At 34.4% G+C, this 24,643-nt stretch overlaps 1 protein-coding gene across 12 annotated transcripts in view; it reads left to right on the top strand.

Moving 5' to 3' along the window:
* Nucleotides 1-24,643, top strand: part of LOC138710493 (collagen alpha-1(XVIII) chain-like) — an 864,740-nt gene that overhangs the window by 584,641 nt on the left and 255,456 nt on the right. For all 12 annotated transcript variants that reach the window (XM_069841426.1, XM_069841424.1, XM_069841425.1 and 9 more), the window contains exon 3: nucleotides 20,795-20,842. In XM_069841426.1, the coding sequence (XP_069697527.1) occupies nucleotides 20,795-20,842 (48 nt within the window). The remainder of the gene's footprint in view (nucleotides 1-20,794; nucleotides 20,843-24,643) is intronic.

Below are 24,643 nucleotides of genomic sequence, written 5' to 3'. Positions count from 1 at the left end.
CAAAATTTGCCACCTATAATTGTAAATAATACTACTATTCCATACAGCTCGATTGTAAAGAACCTTGGCATTTATATGGATTGTCACCTGGAGTGGAATAAACAAGTGAATCACACTTCTAAAACAATATTTTCGATTATTCACTCATTAAAGCGACTGAAGCACTTTCTTCCTGATAAAATAAAATTAATCCTTGTGCAAACACTCGTGATGCCACACTTCGACTACTGCGATTTTATATTAAGTAAAATAAATGCAAATTTCAGCAGCAGACTACAGCATGTGCATAATGCTTGGGTCCGTTACATTTTCAATATTCGTATGATCATTTTCCTCCGTCTTTCCAAACTCCATCTTGGTTAAGGCTAAACAATCGACGAGCCCTACATTGTCTTATTCTCTTACTTCAAATTCTGCGCACCGCTACCCCAATCTATTTGGCTTCTCGTTTTCAAAATTAATCCGCATATTAATACCTTACCACAAGTCACTTTTATATTCTTCACCCTATACAGTTTCAGTTGCTAGAAATTGGAACTCGCTTCCGAGTGATGTAAGGGGTTGTTGGACAATAACTTCATTTAGGTCAAAATTACATAAATTCTTGCTTAACAGATTAATTACTGATTAATATGTACTACTCTTAATGAAACTAACATCTGCCTATTCTTATTATTATCAATACTTTTCTCTAAATAGACTACAAAACATCTCATGGCAAAATCTCATTACATTAATATTATTCTAATTATATCAATATATTTTAGATTTAATTTTGCTCCCTATAATATGTTTCTAGTAAATTTGTATTGACAGCTATCTCAACTTAATTATAATTATTTACATATTGTATAGACTGAATTGAATTACATTAGCTCATAAATAAAGTTATTATTTTTTCGTATAGGTTTTATCTCAAGTTAAATAAACATGTATTAGTCGTTAAAGCTTAACTGAAGAATATTGCTGAAGAATCTTTAGTGTATTTTAAATATTCATAATTTAAATATGTATGACACTATTGTATTGATTAAGACTGGTTGAGTGGAAGAGAAGGCCTTGTGGCCTTAACTCTACCAGCGAAAATAAAGCATTCTATTCTATTCTTGTCAACACATTGCGATCGATTAGTGCCACAGCGGCGGTGATACAGTCGTGGAGTTTCTGAAGGTTAGCGGGGGAGCGGGAAAACAAAAATAATGTTCTTCACATATCCCCACAAGAAAAAATCGCAAGATGTTAAATCCGGTGGCTACCGCATTAAGGCGTCGTCTTCTTGTCCACAGCTTCTTATCCTACGTTGTGATAAATTTGTGTTGACATAGCCTCGTACGTCATTGTGGAAATAAGCTGGACAGCCGTCATATTGAAAAAATGTAATTATCACAGGCTTTATTCCTAACAAAACTAATTCACTAATACTCCTCCTAGCGACAAACCACGGCAACTATGCGATACAGACTTTGTCCTAACAAAACTTGAAGATTTTCTCGTTCTGTCGGTATAATAGTTACAATTATCCGTTTCTCAGTTTATTTGTGGTGAATTTCTAAAATTTTTCACAGACTTATGAAGGAAGGTGTATAGTTTAGGTCAACTATACGCAAATAGACTAGATCAGCGATTCTCAACTTTTTTCAATGACGTATCAGTGTTTTTAATTTAGAACATTAGCTATACCATTAACCAAATTTATAATGGAAAATCGTCAATTGTCGCTCCCAGGGTCTTAATAAACTTTAATATCCGCCAATTCCAATAATTAATTACTCTATTTAGGCGTCTTTAATTAAAAACATTTGCTATTTGAATTTACTTAATGCAGGGTTCCATAAAAACATATACAGAAAACAGCTGTATATGTTTATATTTTATGATAATTTACATTTTTATTTCACACTTTAAATACCAACTTGCAGTGGTTCACGTACCATAGATTGAGAACCGCTGGACTAGATATAATCGTTCTTGTAGGTTAGCTCAGTCAATAGCGTGTCTCTTTGTGAACGTGGATGAGGTGTCGGCCGTAGGAAGTGGTCTCATCTTCCATGACTTGCAGGAAAGTTCTTTGTCCGCACAGCCCCTAACAAAGGAGTGACAGGCGGAATCGTAATGCTTACCATTCTTATACTCACTACTCAATTTCGGTTAAGAAGAATTTGTGTTCGAGATTTAATATCTCCAACCATTTGTAATGATATACAGGATATTAAACCTGAAAATGGAAACTGTAGGTCTAAATATTTCTGAAAGGTCTGAGACATTAATTGAAGGGATCAGAGCCATAGTGGGCCAAGCGCCATACATTAAAAACGGAGAAAACAAGGGTTAAAGTTAAGTGCTTACCATAATTCAATGAAACATATAGCAAATAATATAAAGTGTGCACATTAAAACTAAATGACATGTCAATTTTCATTAAATTGTGGTATTCACTTAACTTTAACCCTTGCTTCCTCCGTTTTTAATAAATGGCGCTTCGCCCACTATGGCTCTGAACCCTTCAATTCTTAGTTTCGAAATGTATCACTTATTAAATATGATCACGGAACGTGTAAGTAGTTCTGACACGTCAACAAAATTATCTCTAATGATGGAAGCAGTTTTGCAACGTGATTAAGAGACACAGATTCTTGTTAACAATAAAATTTTTATTAAAAATCAAGCGTGTACAGGAATTTTTGTTTGTTTTGTCCTGCAGCGGACTAAAACTCGTCTTCTGAAGAAAGAGGTGACAGCATAAACTAGATTTTTGTAGTAGTACAGGGACATCATTTTATTTTTACTAATATTTCTAATATTGACCTGGCTATACCTTTGGCTTAAAGGTTGTGAACCGAAAAAACACCGTTTGGTACCCTCTTCCACAACTGGAGTTCGATGATACTGGCGTAAGCTACAAACAAATCACTTTACTAGGTATAGGAGGGATGAAAAGTAGTTCATCCATATACGTAAATTAGGAAATATCGCGATTTTGAGTTTGGTAATTTTCATTAGGCTTTTCTTTAGTCAAAATACAGTAAAGTATTATAAGTGTTTTTACTCTGGAACTAAGCTGTCCATTTGGACGTATTCATTATGCAGTGCATATTATACTGTCTACAGCACATTAGCGTACAATATAGAGAATGAAGTTAAATTGAAAAATAATCATAATATGGATATTTAAACACATATTTGAAAATGATAGCCGTTCATTTATATATAGGTTTCAGTTCTTTTTTGCATATTATCGCACATAGACTATTATACCTAATTCCAATTACCAGTTTCGTCTTTCGTACTAGTAACTCATGTTGAAATAATTATCTACCTAATCTATAAAAGAATACCTTACGTACTGTAAATTCAATCTTCATTTCTGCCCGATCTGAAAAGATAAAATTATTCAGACATGCTATTTATTGTCCGTCCAAGTGGTTTTGTCGCAGGGTCGTAGAAAGGGGGGAAATCGCGTGACAGTTAATTACTTAACGAGGTCCTTTTATTTAAGTTATTTTAAACAGTTGTATAGTATTACATAGACGTCCAATTCCTAATAGAAATTAATGTTTTCAGAAAAGAGCTAAGACAGCCCAGCCACAAAAGGACGGGCAGAAGTGGGTGGGAGAAACCGGGATGCGACATAGGCAAACGGACGACAGTACCTGTGCGAGAATATGATTCAATATTGAAAGGGAACATATTTCTGGAACGTACTATACTCACTAACTCAGTACTGTTTGTGTTTACTATGACCGTAAGGTGACTTTGACTATATACGCTTGGTTCTGTGTGAAGAACGGTTGGAAGTTTACTAGTAGAGGGGGTGGGAGTGAAGTACATTCAGAAACTCAGGTACAATAAAAATTGAAGTAAAAATAAAATGATGTCCCTGTAGTAGCAGCAGCAGCAGCCTAAATGAAGACTCCTGAAGGAGAAGCGATGCCTCCCTCATACATGGAAAACTTGCAGTATATATATTTTTTTAATCGACTTTATCATAGCGGAATTTAGTAATATTTTAATAGATCATATCTGGGAATATGAGTAACTTGGCTGTGATTATACACTAGTCAACAAAATTTAACGAGATATACCAGCACAACACAATGTTAGTGTTCTCTTGTGTTTTACATTTTTCATGTCTTTCTCGCAGAGTAAAATATTTCCTTCCTCTTTGCCAGGTAAATTCATGGTATCCAATTCATCGACAAAGTTAACGTAATCTTAAGTACTTATAGTTTATTGTTTTAGAGTTTTCCATATTTCTTTGTGTCTGAAACATGTTCAGTTAATTGCAACGTAATGGATGCTTCTAACAATATTTAGATAGAGTCTCTGAGACTAATTTCTTGTTCTTAATCTTACCTTAAAACATGTACGCGTAATTTATGTCCAGTAATTTATATTGCCACTTATTCGCTTAGCGTTGCGTAAATATTACTACAAAGAAGACAAGCCACTGTTAACGGGACGATTTGTTCACATTCTCTCAGTTCTAGGAGTTTTAAGCTCATTGTAGAGAGATTTCCATTTAAACCATCATACTCCAAATAATTGTTAGTTCTTGTGGTCTTTTACGGTCTCGATCCATCGGTTAGCTGCTTTAGCAGGTTGACCGATTTGTCTTGCACCTCTTAAGCGGTACGTCAGAGATATTTTGGATTCTTTCTCTTATCATCTTGTTGATATACTCTTCCATTTCTTTCTTTGTGTTGCTAAGTATTTTTTTATTTCAATTTTAATTCCAAACTTACCATGCATTTCATGGTCTGCCATAAGACTTGGACTCTAATTCAGTTTATTGAAAAAACTTACGCACCATTATCATTTTTCTTTTTCTTAATAGCTTTCATTGTTTCTTTACTTGTTTGTCACTTTTCTTATTGTATTAACTGCAATTGTTTGTTTTTCTGTTTGTTTAAGTGTTCGTCAATTTTCCTGCTCTGTTAACTTCCATTGTTTGTTTGTTTGTTTACTTGTTTGTCATTTTTCTTACTCTGTTATCTTTCATTGCCTGTTCTTTTTTTTGTTTTGTATGCTTTGTCTAATGGTAGCCTCTAATTTGAGGAAGCTCTGGTAAATAAATAAATTAAGTATATATAAAGTATGTTACTGAATTTAACAAATGTGATTGCAATCAAATGCTGAAAAACAAACTCAAGAAGAGACAAAAGTGTACAAGAGACATATTCTTAAAATACAAACGCATTGACGTGTTAATTATGATACAGTTTGGTATAGATGGTTCCTTAAGATGGCGAGTGACCCCCTCAAGGAGTCTAACACCTACTGTTCAGTCAAACCTTTTGAAACTCCTACAGCCTTCAGGATGTGTTGAGTTGCGAGTGGGATGGTACCTCTTGCACTGATGAGCACGTCTTGAACTGTGATTGTATTGTATTGTATTGTATTGTATTTATTAACATTCCATGGTAGTCATACATGCTTACAGCTAGAATATGGAACAAGTCAAAAAACTTAATACTATTATAAAATCTTAATTTATAGTCACAGTCTAGATGAAATATATACAGACGAGATTTACAATATAGTCTACTAGTACAACACATAGTTTTAGTATCAATTTCATGAAGTGTTATTGAATGTCATGAATTCACCTACAGAATAGAAGGCGTGAGAAATTTGGCCCTAAATAATTTTATGTTTTGAGTTTCATTTTTTATATCGATAGGGAGGCTATTAAAAAATTTTACTGCCATATAACGCACTCCTTTTTAATAGCACGATAGACTTGCCGATGGAGTATGAAAGTCATTTTTTGACGTGTATTTATGCTATGAACTGTTGAATTAATTACAAAGTTTTCACGATTACATACGAGGAAGACTATTATTGAAAAGATAGACAGATTGTATTAGGGCTGCTAAACTTTGTCAGCTTGTCAGCGTGTGGTACCCGTTTCTCAGTTTTTTTTTTTTTTTTTTTTTTCACAAATGCTCTGTCGGTCTCTCTTTTGTATCAATGGGTTTATTTCCATTTTTAATTTACTTTTTTATAAAGACGACAAAATAAAACTCAATTTCTTTCATCTAAAATGATACAACTCCCTCCTTCATTGTAGCCTATGTTGCAAATTAAGCTAAGTGCCATGAATAAGTGTTTAATGAAAAATATTTAATAAAACCAGACTTGCCACTGGAGAATATAATGAAAGTAATTCATACTAATCTGGCTGTATTCTTTGTTTCACATTTTCAATGCTGAATATTTTATTATTATATGTATGGTAATATATTTACTTAAAATTTTTCTTATAAAAATAATAATTAGTGGTGTCAGCGTTTTGTTGTTCCTGTTGTTGTCAGATTTTTTGAACACAATTTCCAGCCTATTTCAGAATTTCAACTTGGCAGCCCTGTATTTTTCTTTGTAGTATGGGATAATTGGCATGTAGATACCAGTTTTCTCAGCGTTAACTTCTTCGCACACAATCCAGATAATTTTTTCTCACATATTTAACAACCTCATATTCGGTAACACTGCGAGTAGGATCGTGATTTTTGTCCATATCGATAGGAAAACTAATAAAGAACCATTTATCCCTATGGGTTATTTCAATTTTATGAACGATTTCCTGTAAATTTAATTTTAAAAACCTCTAAATCCAAGCCATTGCACGCTGAGAGTTGGTTGCTACACAGCGCCACAGCACAGCTCATCTATCGAGACGCGCAGAGTTACAGAGTTCGTTGACCTCTTACGTCTGTATCACGAGAAGCGTGTGTTCGCGACGATGTTATCGGACTGCTGAAACTTCAAACTTAATTTTCTAATTAATAGTGCATTTAATCACGAAACGTAATATAGGTTTTCTATTCATTTCTGTGTACCCTATTATCCTTTTCAATCTTTAAGGTTATTTCACTTTCACTTTATTTAACTAAGGTTCTGACAGCATTGTAGATACATGAAACACTATAATATTATACCAATGAATAAGAGGGAAACATATACTACACGTAGATGTCCTGTGTTCGCCAGTTGAAGAAATGCTTATTAAATATAGCATTATCCACTTCTCATAATATTTTTTTATATTCTAGATATGTATAAATAGCTAGGAATTAGATTTCAGTCCAGTTTTCAAGTGCTTTAGTTTTATAAGAATATGACATTCATACTTTAGTAGTCCTAACACCATATGTAATATAATAATTATTAATAGCAATAATAATTTTTATTTTTATTAATAATTATAATTATAACAATGATGATAATAATGATAATATAATAATAATGATAATATAATAATAATGATAATAATAATAATGATAATACTAATAATTTATACTTTATATAATACTTTTTAACTTCACTCTAGAATATGCCATTAGGAAAGTTCAGGATAACAGACAGGGCTTGGAATTGAACAGGTTACATCAGCTTCTTGTCTATTTGGATGACGTGAATATGTTAGGAGAAAATTCACAAACAATTAGGGAAAACATGGAAATTTTACTTGAAGCAAATAAAGCGGTAGGTTTGGAAATAAATCCCGAAAAGACAAAGTATATGATTATGTCTCGTGACCAGAATATTGTACGAAATGGAAACATAAAAATTGGAGATTTATCCTTCGAAGAGGTTGAAAAATTCAAATATCTTGGAGTAACAGTAACAAATATAAATGACCTCGAGAGGAAATTAAACACAGAATAAATATGGGAAATGTCTGTTATCCTATTATTCGGTTGAGAAGCTTTTAACATTTAATCTGCTGTGAAACAATCTGAAAGTTAGAATTTATAAAACAGTTACATTACCGGTTGTTCTGTATGGTTGTGCAACTTGGACTCTCAATTTGAGAGAGGAACAGAGATTAAGGGTGTTTGAGAATAAGGCTCTTAGGAAAATATTTGAGGTTAAGAGGGATGAAGTTACAGGAGAATGGAGAAAATTACACAAAGCAGAACTGCACGCATTGTTTTCTTCACCTAACATAATTAGGAACATTAAATCCAGACGTTTGAGATGGGCAGGGCATGTAGCACGTATGGGCGAATCCAGAAATGCATATAGAGTGTTAGTTGGGAGACCAGAGGGAAAAAGACCTTTAGGGAGGCCGAGACGTAGATGGGAGGATAATATTAAAATGGATTTGAGGGAGGTGGGGTATGATGATAGAGACTGGATTAATCTTGCACAGGATAGGGACCGCTGGCGGGCTTATGTGAGGGCGGCAATGAACCTTCGGGTTCCTTAAAAGCCATTTGTAAGTAATAATAATAATAATAATAATAATAATAATAATAATAATAATAATAATAATAATAGTGTACAGTAATGATAATTTGTTCGAAGACGTCGCCAACGCCTAGTCTCTTGAGTCACTCATGTTGTCAACAGTACAAATCTCTCTCAGGTTTCCAACAATGTTGCCCCGACCTTCGTCGGAATCACTGACCTCTTTGTAGAGGTAACCTTTTCATTCTACCTCATCTTATCGTTCCGTCTGTCTCTATTACATTCCTTTTCTTTGGCAAAGTAGCGGTCCTTCCACTTAACAATAAAATATTTCATCTTCAAGCTCTGTATTTCACCCCTCCTTTTCTGAGATCTCGAATAAGCAATGGCCACCGTTATTATTTCTTGGTCGAGTCAGCAGACCATCTAAAAGGACTCAAGTTTGAATTAAAACGCGGTTTGTACTTTTACATGGAAACTAGAAGAAAATGTCCGTCAATAAAACATATTCATAACATATTCTTTATGACGGTGGTACTCACTAGGAATTGCAAGAGAGTCGAATATAATAAACAGTATCTGACGGAGAGCCTCACCAAATTCCACAGTACTCAAACTTGGTAATACGTAGCCTTGTTACATTTATGGATAAATATATTCATTACTGATTACTGCAATTGATTTTATATTAATAGTTAACTGTTTTATATTATTATTATTATTATTATTATTATTATTATTATTATTCCCTCATTATCACTGTCTCCACTTGGGCGGCCAATTTCGGACTCGCACTTAATCCAAGTAAGACTCAAGCTATAATTATTGGACATAAGCGTTTAATTAACTCTCTTAATAACAGTAATCTTTCAGTTGTTACCCTTAACAACACGCTAATCCCTTATTCATCTGTCGTAAAAAATCTTGGCTTCTTTTTTTATAATAATCTAAGTTGGAATTTTCAAGTTAAAGAAACGATAAAAAAAAAAATCTGTTCTTCCATTCACTGTTTGAGTCGCTTGAGAAACTTCTTGCCCCAGCAACTAAAACTTACCCTAGTACAGACCCTAGTAATGCCGCACTTCGATTATTGTGGCGTTTTGTTAAGTGACCTAAGTTCTGAACTGTCAGTCAAGTTACAGCGAGCTCAGAATATGTGCGTCAGATACGTGTGCAACATCCGACGATATGATCGCATATCACCGCCCTTCGCAAGTCTTTCGTGGCTCCGACTTAAAGAACGCAGAACTTTACACTCTTTCTCTTTACTCTTTCGAATTCTGCACACTTCAACACCAAATTACCTTTCGTCTCGTTTCTCTTATCTATACTCTAACCACGACGTAAATACCAGATCACTTATCTGTGGCACGCTAAGTATACCTCTTCATAGAACATCTTGTTATTCATCATCTTTTACAGTATCCACCTCGCGTCAATGGAATTCCTTGTCACAAAGTATTAGGGGCTGCAAGACAATAAACATCTTTAAAAACGGCTTAAAAGATAACCTTTTTAGCATTTCACTCCAATCATACTGATTTAAACTATAACTGACTACATTGTTACTTCTTTCTTTAGGCATTATCCTGATAGTGCTGTATTTTCAAAATTGTCTCATAATAATCTCTTTCTATTATCTAATATTATTTGAAATATATTAACATTCTATGTATTTTAGCTTAATTCTGCTACATAATTTATTTCAGTGTTTAATTAATAGTTCATAGTATTTTGTTGTTTAATTCGTAAATAACTCTTGTATACATGTAACTCTCACCTAAATCAAATTGTTGAATTCTTTGTAAGTTCATGCATATGTATATACACTTTTTGCTGGTTGAGTGGAAGAGAAGGCCTTACGGCCTTAACTCTGCCAGCTAAAATAAATCATCATTATTATTATTATTATTATTATTATTATTATTATTATTATTATTATTCCAGGAGTAGATCGGGCATAAGAATTGAGTAACCTGTTAAATAAGCATGCTCCGCATATTGACGTTCCTGGACTTGACATGACAGAAAAATAAAACTTGTTAGTTACATTGTGTCATGGGAGATAGCCAAATGTCTTAAATCATTTCGGGAAAGGGAGTTTGTAAAAACAGGCATGGTTAATGTTGAAGAAATTTTGTGCTCCACAGAAATGCAACACTTTCGTAATTTACAACTTTCTCGACAAACTGTTGCACGAAGACCTGATTCCTTTAAAAAGTAACACCACTGGAGAAGAAATATTCAATGGTCTTTGCTCGTGCTTACATAAACATAATTTACAGTAATCGAAGCTAGTGTCCGTGGCAAGTGCTGGACCCCGTTCCACTGTTGCCGAGAAAAAGCTTTAATTGGCAGACTAAAGTGGTTTTTAACGAAAGAGGTGTATCAGTTTCTACACAGTAAATTGCATTCTTCATCAAGACGTCCTTTGTGCGAAAACTTTGAATTTTTAGCACGTCATGGATGTGGTGATACGTAAATAAAATATAAATAAAATTCGAAACAGCTCGAAGTCAAAATGTAGGACACGCATGACGGACGTCCAGTTACAGTTGGCAGCATGTGATGTAACTCCGGATATCAATGCAATATTGCTGAAAGAAATATGTGAAACTTAAGAAGGCTAATTTCAGCAGAATGCATTTCATTCCTTATTATGCAGAGACATAAATATTGGTTTATTTTTACATCAGACTAATGATGATTATATATTTAATTTCAATTTACATCTTCCTAATAATTGTTTATTTCCAAAGTGTTTTGAATCTACACTGTCGAGCAAAAAAAAAAAACGCAACACTTGAATAAATTTGAAATATCAAACCATAATACGAATTATAACATTACTGTGTGCTTCTATGGATCTGTTTGTGTCAGGCAAGTGTTAGTTCATGATTTAGGAAGAAAAGTTTACCCATTGGGTGGTTTGTGACACATCTTTGCCACTTCCTGTCCCTAAGTCTATATTTATTGCTGTGACATTAAAATTTACAATCCTAAACACAAGCAGCTAAAACAAATTCACAACATTATTGTTTTCTTTTTTTGCTTATAATGGAATTCTATGATATTGCACTCAGTTTTATACAACGTTTAAGAGAGTTAAAATGCCGTTAAAACCCATGAAAGTTGCTAGAGTAGTGGCGTTGGTAGAGGATGGCAGCGTCTTACGTTATGTGACTCAGGTGTTGTATACAACTTCGTCGACGGTTTTACGTACAGTGCAGAGGTACAGGGAACTTCGTTCATATTCTCGAAGACCGGGATATGGTAAGAAAAGATTAACTTCTTGCAATAGATTACCAGTTCTTGCACCTTCAAGTGCTGCGTAGCCGTCGCAACACTGTGGTCTAAGCCAGAAATCGACTAGAGAAAGTGCGAGGTGTGAGTGGACTGTGAGGAGGAGGTTACATGATGCTGGCCTGATCTCCAGAAGACCTGCTCCTGGCTCAGAACTCACAAGACAACATTGTCAGACTCGCTTACAATTTGCAAAGGAAGATCAGGAATGGGCTGAGGAACAGTGGAGAACAGTTTTGATCTCAGATGAGTCCCTATTCTGTCTCAGATCCCCAGATGGAAGAGAGAGAGTGTGGAGGAGGACTGGAGAAAGGTATTCTCCATGCAAATTTTCATCAACGACAGCATTTCATAGCCGTTCAGTGATGGTGTGAGCAGGCATCAGTTTTACTCAACGAATGGACCTTGTGTTTGTGGAGGGTGAGTTTCTTACTGCCTATCGCTACATGAAAGGAATCCTTGGCCAACATGTTCTTCCTTTTGCATCATTTATTGGTGAGAATTTCGTGCTCTTGCAGGACAATACACGTCCTCGTGTGGCGCGATATGTCCTCCAGTATCCAGTAGGGATCCCACTCATGCAGTGGCCATCACTCAGTCCGGATCTTAACCCAATTGATCATCTCTGGGACTTTTAGGAAGGAATGTTCATCACTGTGCTCCAGATACTCTTCAAGAGCTACGGGGGCATGTATGCAACACCTGAGTCACTTAACGTAAGCTGTAGAGACAGGCAAAATGTCTATCAGGCTTGCCCATGTCTGTTTACGTCCGTGAGCGGGCTTATGCTTCGTATCGTTCGCCCACCTGCAACCTTTCCTCACAAGCAGGCAGGCAGTGTGGTTGCACGTGACTCCCAAACAGTCCTAAGAGTGACCCGAAAGGACTGTTGGGTTCCGCCGACCTGCTCCAGACTGTGCTGCTTACAGATGCATGATGAATATGAACCAAGTCATTCAAACCTGACAAGAAGCCTACAGATATAGACAAACTACTGAAAACTTAATTTGTCTTCTGAAACGTACCGTTAATAAAAACAAAGAAAACTATTTCTCGTCAACATAATATCCATTAAATGCCAACAGTTATTATAAATTACTTGCACTTTCCTTTTCTCGTAGTAATATAAATTTAATGCAAACCATTCAAACTTTGAGCTTCATAAATAAAAAGAAATCTGTCCGTCAGAAGTTAAATAGCAATTCAATATTCTGAAGAACGAAAAACTTTTATACATTTTACAGGTATTCATGAGGCTTTTAATTATTGATAAGGAAAAAGTTAAAATGAAATATTTTTCTGTAATAGTTGTTGATATTCATAATAATTGTTACCAATATCTTCTCTTCTCTTCTCTTCTCTTCTCTTCTCTTCTCTTCTCTTCTCTTCTCTTCTCTTCTCTTCTCTTCTCTTCTCTTCTCTTCTCTTCTCTTCTCTTCTCTTCTCTTCTCTTCTCTTCTCTTCTCTCTAGTTATCATACTGTTCCAACGTCTATAGTTCATGTATTTATTTGTATTTTTATTTGTATTAATTAATAAGAAATTGTGATTTTTCATCAAGTGAAGTACACGAACTTCCCTAATGATGTCTAGCGTACAATAAACCCGCCACTGTTCTAGTTAACACACCTGTCGCTACCCACATCTTCAACCCTCCCACCCGAGGTCATGAGCTTATGCAAGTAGCGTCTTGCAAGTGATTCCTCGCAGACGATCCTTTTGGCTGCCCATGCTCTAAGAGATCCCTTGGTTTTAAATTAAAAATAAATGAACATGCCGGAAATTATCTTGCAACATAGGCCATAAGACTTTTATATTATCACCATCTTCACAGAAAAAATACTCTAGTTCCCACTCTACATTAAATCTCCTTTGGAGGTCGAAGATTTGGACAGAGGCATTCGTAAACCACCTTATACATCCGGTACGGCCGCCACTGTCTTGTTTCCTGTATCAGCCACACGCTATGGCAGTCAGGGTGCCTTACGGGGCAGAAAGGCGTATGGATGGGGTTACATTGCAGGTTGCATAGTGACTACACAGTGATTCGCGAATCACCTTTTGGACATCTCTGTCTTAGAGTCCTTTCAGAAATTTTAAAATATTGACTACTACTTCTTTATTTTTTTTATAAATCAGCTCTCTATTACAAAAACAATAGCGAAATATTTAAATTATATAAAGATGTTCATATGTATTATACAAGGAAAAGGAATGAAATATTTATTGATAGCTACAGGCCATCTTATTATTCAAAGTCTCCCGTTGTTTCTGTCAGTTATATTGTAAAATAAATTCTGCCTGACATAATGCAAATTAGTAATATGAAGAAGTTTAAGATGGTGCTAAAGGACTATTTGCTTTTACAATATATTTTTTTATCGATTGGCATGTCCATCTATACATTGTATGGCAGCCGACAATATATAATTGATATATGATATGATATGATATGATATGATATGATATGATATGATATGATATGATATGATATGATATGATAAGATATGATATGATATGATATGATATGATATGATATATGATATGATATGATATGATATGATATGATATGATATGATATGATATGATATGATATGGTATGGTCCACCTGTGGAGTAACGGTTAGCACGTCTAGCCGCGAAACCAGGTGGCCCGGGTTCGATTCCCGGTTGGGGAAAGTTACCTGGTTGAGGTTTTTCCCGGGATTTTCCCTCAACCCAATATGAGCAAATGCTGGGTAACTTTCGGTGTCGGACCCCGGACTCATTTCACCGGTATTATCACCTTCATCTCATTCAGAAACTAAATAACCTAAGATGTTGATAAAGCGTCGTAAAATAATCTACTAAAGTATGATATGATATGATATGATCAGTACCGATATTGTTACACCTATCACCAACATTGCTATTACTACTACAAGTACGAGTATTACGATCAGATCTAATATTGCTAAAATTATCACAATAAATTACAATTAATTGTTAATGCTGCATCTACAGTAGGCCTGTTACCGTCAATGCTTTTACTGGTACAGTTGTTATATTACCATGAATACAATTAAAATTATTACAACACAACACTTTTACTAACAATACCGTTACTACTACATCTCATATTACCGGCACCATGAATGCTATATCTATTGTCACTACGCCTATTACTATATTACATCTATTGTAATATTCATTATTTTATTATATCCATTACCATCAATGTTACCATTACTAATTTATTACCACCAACACCATTAGTACTACATCTGTTAATCCAAACATCATCTATTGTCACTACGCCTATTACTATATTATATCTACTGTAATATTCATTCTTTTATTATATCCATTACCAACAATGTTATCATTACTAATTTATTACCACCAACACCATTAGTACTACATTTGTTAATCCAAATATCATCTATTGTCACTACGCCTATTACTATATTACATCTATTGAAATATTCATTCTTTTATTATATCCATTACCATCAATTTTATTATTACTAATTTATTACCACCAACACCATTAGTACTACATCTGTTAATCCAAACATCATCTATTGTCACTACGCCTATTACTATATTATATCTACTGTAATATTTATTCTTTTATTATATCCATTACCAACAATGTTATCATTACTAATTTATTACCACCAACACCATTAGTACTACATCTGTTAATCCAAACATCATCTATTGTCACTACGCCTATTACTATATTACATCTATTGCAATATTCATTCTTTTATTATATCCATTACCATCAATTTTATTATTACTAATTTATTACCACCAACACCATTAGTACTACATCTGTTAATCCAAACATCATTACCATTATATCTATATCGAATTAAATATTATGTTACCGTCAATATCATCGCTACAACTTATAACAATTACCCAGTAGTTTATCATTAGTACTATATTATATCTCTACTTAATAGCAGACTATTATAACTAGATCAGATATTCATCAGTAACAGTTTACTACATAGGCCTATATTACTTGAAAGCCACTGCTACTTAAGATATTACCACCAATACCATTACGAGCACCATTACTGATATATGTCATAATCTGTTGCCACAACACAGATATTTCTAAGGTATTACATATTAATTTATAAATGTCGCTGTCATTAGCAATACATCTATCAGCACCACTGTCACTACTAGCCACGACCAGTGTTGCCAAGTCAGCGGTTTTGTAGCTAAATCTGGTGTTTTCAGGACTATGGTCAGCTACAGAATTTTACCGTCAGCGGCTAGCTATTTATTTCGCGATTTTTGATGATTCTAGCAGAAGGAGATGATATTTTAAAGTTTTTTTTTTCTGTAAAGATGTTATAATTGTTATATTTACTTGCGGATATTAGCAGGGGCGTATTTTGCAGGCTACCGGGGCTACCGGCGGTAGCCCAAGGAAATTACAAAAGAAAAAGTTTATAATATAAGATAATGTAATAATTTTGTATTATTAGTTTTACCATAGTAATTAAAATTAAAGTAATTGTTAGATATATTTTGTGTAATAATAGGGTCAGCGGTAGCCCAAACCCTTTAACCAGTATACGCCACTGGATATTAGTTAGTCATAAACCAGAGATTAACATAGTATTGTCACAATTTTTCATTGTGCGAGCATAAAAATATACATCAATGTTTCATGTTAACTCGATTTCGTACAACCATGTCTATTTCCTACCTCATCCATTGTTGTTGTACAAATAAGGTATGCCACATTCGTTAAACTCTTAATCTAATAATGTATGCATTGTTTTTTTTAATTTAATTGATATCCTTAATCATAAAGTGTAGATGATGAACTGAATTATTATTTTCATTTATGATAACTTATATTATGATTCATTCAATCATTCATTCATTCATTCATTCATTCATTCATTCATTCATTCATTCTTTCACTCATAGTATTCTGCCCATGGGCAAGTCTTTCATAATGTCTTAATGTCGTCTTATATATTATTTAATTTATCATTCCACATTATAGTTTATGTGACACAGACATACTTAAAACTTACAACCACTCATTGTTGGCAGGCACGTCTCCAGCTCAATGTGAAATCAGATTTTGAACGGGCTGATTGTGAATGTGATTGTTTCCTAAGTATCCAGTATATTATTCTTGATCATTCAATTTTGAAGAAATATGCCGCTTAAAATTCCACACGTACAAAAGTTTAGAGATGTGTGTGTGTGTGTGTGTGTGTGTGGGGGGGGGAACATACGGTATTGAAAAATTGGGTGGAAGAAGTTACCGGTGATAGTTGGAAAGCTGGTGGTGTAAGGTGATACCGAATGCAAAATATTTAGATTTAATTGTACATATGATTTTACATAGAACAAAGAGCCTACGAAGTGACACACACTTTCCATAATTTAGTCAACATTTTTATAAAATTCTCTAGTTCCTAAAACTTTATAGTTTGTATTTCAAATTTGGAAGTGATGTGTTAAGAAAAATCTGCAGCTTTCAACAACAGTTCAGCGGTTTTTTTTAAGCTTGTGCAGCGGTAAATGGAATTCTGAGTTGGCAACACTGGCCACGACAGTGAACATCACCAGTTCACTTCCGTTACATTTACAACCATTGCTATCAAAACTGTTACTTTTACTTACACCATTTTGAGATCTATTGCTTAGGGTAATTTTGTAAGCTTCCGTCTAAATCTCTTGGCAATATAAATCTTAATTATGCTCACTCGAATCCCATGCTTCTGAAGTTCAGAGAAGTACATATTATACTGTGTATACATTGAAGGGGAGCCTCTGCTTTGTTTGTGTGTATATCTTTTAATTTATCCTGTTTAAAGATTAGAATACCATCTGATGTATCACTCAAGAATTTAGTCCTACCTCTTTCATTAGTACAGTGAAGCATCAATAACATAAAATTGTTAACGCTGTTACGTGACAGTATAACCGGTTCTAAAAGACGTGCCATATGTTTGGCAAGTTGCGTCAGGTAAGAGTTGTTTTCTTCACTTTGCATCAGGATACACCCAAATACTTCGGTAAAGGGCTGAAGAAAACTCTTACCATACGAGATACAGTACAGTATAAACAAAACTTAGTTTCACTCCAGTTCTTTGAGGCTCGTCAATCTAAGTGTCTCATTTCAACCCCATGAGTAAGAAATGACTTGCTAATATTTATACCATTTAAATTGTTTCATTGTTGTGATGCATTCATTTTTTTCAAGTCTGAGGAGATCCTGGTTGAGTGTTAGAGAAGGCCTATGGCCTTAACTCTGCCAGCTTAAATAAATCATTATTATTATTATTATTATTATTATTATTATTATTATTATTATTATTATTATTATTATTATAAATTTAAGTAAATCTATTTTTAAAATTACTTGCAAGTATCCATATTATAGACTAACACAAAGAATTGCCATTGAGTTAAGCTTTCATACTCGTAGAGACTCGTCAATCTAAGTGACTCATTTGAACTCCATGAGTAACAAATGACTTGCTAATATTTATACCATTTAAATTGTTTCATTGTTATGATGCCTTCATATTTTCTAGTCTGAGGAGATAAATTTAAGTAAATCTATTTTAAAAATTAGTTGCAAGTATCCATATTATAGATTAACACAAAGAATTGTCATTGAGTTAAGCTTTCATACTCGTAGAGACTCGTCAATCTAAGTGACTCATTTGAACTCCATGAGTAACAAATGACTTGCTAATATTTATACCATTTAAATTGTTTCATTGTTGTGATGCCTTCATTTTTTCAAGTCTGAGGAGATAAATTTGAGTAAATGTATTTTTAAAATTATTTGCAAATCTCCATAATATAGATTAACACAAAGAATTGCCATTGAGTTAAGCTTTCATACTCGTAGAGACTCGTCAATCTAAGTGACTCATTTGAACTCCATGAGTAACAAATGACTTGCTAATATTTATACCATTTAAATTGTTTCGTTGTTGTGATGCCTTCATTTTTTTTTCATTTGCTGACTAACTTTCGACGTTGGACCTCGGTTTCATTTAGTCATCATAATTAATAATTACACTTTCCCTCCTTCATCATCATGTCCATTTTTTTTTTTTTTTTTTTTGCTATGTTTCGGGTTTGCATCGATGTAGAGTCGGCTGCGGGCCGCGTGGACATATGGTAATTCGTTGCTGATGGTAGTGCTATGCACCGTGACCTCTCCACTAGGATCGTGGCAACTCGTGGGACCGGGGTTGAAGGACCGCGGTGAGGCCTATGCAGAAAGGAGAAGGAATCATTAGGCTGTAAGGGATTTTGAAGGCGGCGTGCAGTGGAATTTGTAGCTAGGAGGGCCTTAGTGCATACAGCTCTTGCATTTTGTTAAGACACTCGCGATGCTCAGTAGGGGAACATCGTTTCTGTAGAGGGAGTAGGAGTAGAAGGGAAGGTTTTTTTAGTAGGTTATTTTACGATGCTTTATCAACATCTTAGGTTATTTAGCGTCTGAATGAGATGAAGGTGATAATGCCGGTGAAATGAGTCCGGGGTCCAGCACCTAAAGTTACCCAGCATTTGCATATATTGGGTTGAGGGAAAACCCCGGAAAAAACCTCAACCAGGTAACTTGTCCCAACCGGGAATCGAACCCGGGCCACCTGGTTTCGCGGCCAGACGCTCCACAGGTGTGAACGAAGGGAAGGTCAGGCGCGTGTCTACAGAGTTCAAAGCAAAGGCTAACCCATTCCCCTATTATTCGTAAGTAGACTCATCCAATCTCGTGCACAGCTCTGTAGAAAGAGTGGGGGAGTGTCTGGACATAATCCATGAGCTGTACGCACCATTTCATCCCGGGTCGTACAATGGGCCCACTCAAGCTACCTGCGTGCGAAGACAGTCCCAGTCCGTGCTCTTCCCTGAAAGAAGAGAAATAGATAACATATAAACACATATCGTCGAGTTATATGTAAAAGCCATAATTGCAATCGGAGGTAACGTGACTATTATAAGATAGGAAAAGTGTATGGAATAAACAGGATGGATCTTGCGACTGTCTCCAACGTTACACTACAAAAAAGTGTTTATATTGTGTCAATTTTTATGAATCAGTATAACTTGTCAATTTGTGTGTTGTAGAAAGAGATATATATTCTACCGGCAACTATATTTCTGAATTTCCGTTCAAATTATATTAATTCTTGTCTCACGTTTGTTTATTTATTTATTTTTGTCTTACATTCTCTTGCTTTCATTTTATCGAAGTTAATTGACACATATAAATTGAGTTTCACTTCATTAATTTTAAACGAATTTATGTAATTTGTAACTTTCTTAAGGGTAGACTGATGTGAAATTTCAGTTTTCTAAACTATTCTAGGTAGATCTTCAAACTTTTTCACAGTTGTCCTGCTGCATATAAATAGTCTCTGTACAAAGTTTCATCTCATTCGGTGCATAAATGTATGAATTATTAACAATTTTGTAATTTTAAATTGTCTAAATTTAGGTTTTCAAAAAACGCTACTCTTCCCACAAATTCAGATATTTGTACATGAAATTTTGTCTACATACTTATCACACCCTCAGAAACAAAACTTACTATAGAATTTTTATTTTTATTTTGCTGAAAAATAATTAAAATATTTTATGCACTAAAGTGTAAAAACAGAAAAAAAAAAATTCAACTCGAGCATACAGAAAAATTAATATTAAATATATTAAATATATGAGCGTTAGATTTAATCCTGATAGTAAGTTTTGTTAAGAACACATTCAAAAACCTCTACAAAAAAATCAATCGGAAATATAATGTAATAAATAATGTGTGAAATACAGTGTAATTTCCAAAATGGTCACAGAATTCAGAGTGGAGGGCGTGGACGGGACATTTAAGTTACCAGTCAGAGCGCTCAGCCTTTTAAAAATGTGGCTCTAACCAGTTGATAGACTGGTCGTATGGCCATGAAATTTGGCGGAGGGCATCTTTAAACCATAAACAGTTTTTAAAGATAAAAACAAAAAATCAATTTTTTTTTTTACAAATTTCACATCAATGTACCATTAAAATGATTGTTAATTTTTGCGTTGTGGAAAGTGAAATAAATATTACCTACAGTCATCTGTATGAATTTTAGTTTAAATTACACCGTTATTCATGTCTCACGTTTATTTTTTTTTTTACATTCTCTTGTTTTGATTTTGTCGAAGTTTATTGTTGCATTACTGAGTTTCATTTGATTTATTTATTTAAAACATTATGTTATTTGTAATCTTTTTGTTTTCTTTCTTTATTTTGGATGTCTGCGTTACTCGTTTCAGGGATTTGGCTCCGGAGAGAGTACTTCAGAATATGATCTCGACGGTGATGTAAGTAGCTGAACAATTGCGAAATCTGCATCAGCTGCGGCTGTCAACCTAACCGGGATATGGGGCATACTGCTTTATAACATAAGCTGCATTCTAACCTCTATATGCTTTGCTTTTCAGAATAAAATAACTTTATTTGCCAGTATTTATATTAAGAAGGCATGGATATGATTCAAGTTCGCATGAAACATTGAAGCATAAGTTCAAATATTGTACATACACGAAATATTCGTATATTCATGTTGCTCATCGGTTGCAATTTCGATTTTTAACAAATCCTTCACGCCAGACTTCACGCCTTAACGATGAATGCATTTAAAGAAAACCTACTTTTTATCGTGTGGAAAAATATTCGCTTCTGCGACATTTGGGAATTACTTAAAGCTTCCATTCTCATTTCGTATTGTCCTAGATCTAGACAGTCATCTCTCCGTTTTATACTACTGTGTTTACTAAACTCAGTAAACTGGGATAGTCAAGCATAAGCGATCTTTTAAAGATCTTGAGAGGAACGAAATTGTACTAGTTTTGAAATGTCAATGAAATAAAATATTCACATATTACAACAAAATTATATCCATTATTTACCTCTCAAGAACCAATGAAATAATTTAGATCTGCAAATGCTTAAAATACGTTGTTTTATACGAAGATAGTGTTATTTTGTAATTTTATGTTCTATGTTATACAGGTTGTTTCCGCGCTTGTGTTACAAACTTTCAGGTATGATGGGGAAGGCACATGTATCAATTTGAGATAAGGAACCCTGGTCCGGAAATGACTGAGTCGAAAGTTATAAGCAAAAATTATTGTGTGGAAATGGAATTGTAATTTGGCATCATCTGCCCTCCTTCCCTTAACTTTTGGAACAGTCGTGGAAATATGGTATGGGCCGGATGTCTCCTACGTGGGTAGTTCGCCCGATACAATCTGTGAACTTGTCTACTGTTCCCATTGGCTCATCCGTATTCGAAAATCGTGTCTGCATATTCCGCTCTCGTGTACTCCTCCATTTCACTAGGACTGATCGACTGGACAATGCAACTTGTACACATACACTGCTGTCTACAGACGTGCATATCAGGACCGACCATGTCCGTTACACATTACTCTATCTGCATTGCTTTAGTGTAGTTTCCTGTCCCTACCCCTCAGACAGCGCACTGAATGGAATACTGTAAGTAGACAACGTAAACAACATCAGATGAATACAGTATGTGTAATATGTACAGACAAATACACATAAATAAGGTGTACAGAGGAATAAAATTACTTCATTTCCACACAACTGTTTTGCTTGTAACTTTCGACTCGGTCATTTCCGGACCAGGGTTTCTTATCTCAAATTGATACATGTGTCCTTCCCCATCATCCCTGAAAGTTTGTAACACTAGCCCGGAAACACCCGGTATATTTAAAATTACAATTTAATTTTTAAAACATTAGAGTCTCAATAACATGCATTATAGTTCATGTTCACTGAATTACTTATCAGAGGATCCCAGCTGTCAGAAAACATTAAATTAAAATGAAAGGCAAGTCAATATTTTCAGATATAGGTACAGACGTATTCTTGACTTTAAAATCGATAAATGCAGAAAATAGGTAAGAGGATTCTGGAACATAGATTCCGAACCCATATCCATACATATTCCCCCAGAGATAGTAGTTTCAAATAAGTGCAACATGTTTACTGTACGTGTTTACTTACATACAGTTCTATACTATACAGTAGTAAATCATACACTCACAAGCAAGTTTTTCTACTAGCTTCTTGTTCGGTTTCTCATTACACATGTTACGTACGAATCTTTGTCCCTCCACAGATATATACAGTAGAGTTCAAAATGTTCTAGTAGTTAAATTCACATTCGCTTCAGTGGCCCATGAAGTGAACGTTGTATTGTTTGGAAATGCTTAATTAAATATACTTCTTCATTGTTTACTATATAGCTGTAGATTAAAACTAATGGTTCAAGGGTAAACCGTGGAATGCACTTAACACATAAGTACTAGACTAAATTCACATTTCAATAATTCATAATAACATTCTTAACAGCTACATTCTACTAACTTTATGACAGATGACTTCATTACTCACAATATTCCTTTATGTAAGGTTAATGAATTTACATATTATTATCTGTAACAGTCAAAGAACATCGTCCATAGAAATCGAGGAATCATACAAGGTGAGCCATTGTCAACTGAGTTTTATAATATGACGACAGACTTTATTATGGATAAACTGTAAGAAATCACAGTTGCTGATAAATATGGGCGTAAACTAGTCAAAGGATTGCCAAAAATCACTGTTCTTGGTATTGCAGACGATACAGTGATTGGGTAATAGCAACAAAACAGGGATGATGAAATAACACGTAAGAAAATGGCCTTACAACTTTAAAAAATCGGATTATTGTTGTCATTGCCATTAATATTGTCAAAGGAATTTTTAATAACAATTCATTGTCACTTAACCCGGATTTCAAAATTCATTTCATTAAGAAAACATAAAGCATAATATATACAGGTATTATTTTTGCGATGAAGAAAGAACAATGAGGGACTTAAAGGAAAATTTGAACTTGCTAGCTAGAAGTCCTCTTCTTAAACCCGAACAAATATTTTCTGTAGTGAATGACTTTATTTTGTCTTCATTGATTTATGATTTGCAAAATTTGAACAAACTCAAACTTTGTAAAACATTTCTCTCTACTTTGAACGAAATGATTAAGTACAATAAAAAAATGGCTTTACTCTTCAAACGGATGTGCTTTCACTCCTTGCCAAAGAAGAAAATATTCAAATAAATAGTTTCAATGACGTAATTTTTTTTCAAACACTCTAAAATCAGTGCTGTAGTCATGAAAGTTCGCTGTGAATTCAATAGCTTGTGCAATGCTTCCTCAAAGTTACAATACCTTGGTACGCACCTTCTCTACTCTGCGCCATCACCAGTAAAACTTCTTGCGATCAACAATGAGTCAAGAGCGTCTGAATAACTTAGTTGTGCTTAATTTAAAATTTTATAATGGAACATGTCTTTATTATCTCCTGATGAAACATGCTTATTGAGGTATGTCCCTGTTCCTTCAATAACTTTTGTTACATTTCCAATTTTTACTCATTATTAACATGTAATGCAAGAAATTGAAGCAACTTTTCAGTCTAGGAATCTTGCAATAGACCACGCTCCATTCTTAGTGTAATATTACAGCACCATAAAGTTTAAATTAAACGTTGCAACAGCTCTCGATAGAAAACGTGCTGTGATTTTATCGAAAAGTTTAAACACACCATAGGCATGGGTTTCCTTATCAAGCTAGGAGGGTCGATAATCAATTTTGTTTCGTTTATAAATATGTACGCTCCCCTTTTAATATCGGTAATATTAATTTTATTAACGACTAATGTTTACAGGTCAATTAATTTGTTATTGTGAATAATCTACCTGAAAATTGGCATTACCGGTAATTATGTTACTCCCTGAAGCTGTAGTCGGGTGGTCCGGCGATAGTAAGATATTTTTTCTCCTATATAAGTTATAGTATAGTTTCAGTTTAGATATTTCTATATTTCTTTGAGATGTTTGTTTAACCTACGCCACGGGGATCAGTGAAGCGCGTAATAGGCTCTTTATTCACTCAGTCTGACAGGCGCCTAACGCATTTAAAACCAGTAGACGCGAGGTAGGTTACTGAACTTTAGTATAGCATAAAGGGGTTTTTCCTGTCTAGGAACGCGCTGGTAGCGTTGTTTGAATCTGGCAAACATAGTAGCGTCTGGTGAGCGCGTCAC

The sequence above is a fragment of the Periplaneta americana genome, chromosome 12 (assembly GCF_040183065.1).
Source record: "Periplaneta americana isolate PAMFEO1 chromosome 12, P.americana_PAMFEO1_priV1, whole genome shotgun sequence".
Classification (NCBI taxonomy): domain Eukaryota; kingdom Metazoa; phylum Arthropoda; class Insecta; order Blattodea; family Blattidae; genus Periplaneta; species Periplaneta americana.
This window is presented reverse-complemented; position numbering and strand designations above follow the sequence as displayed.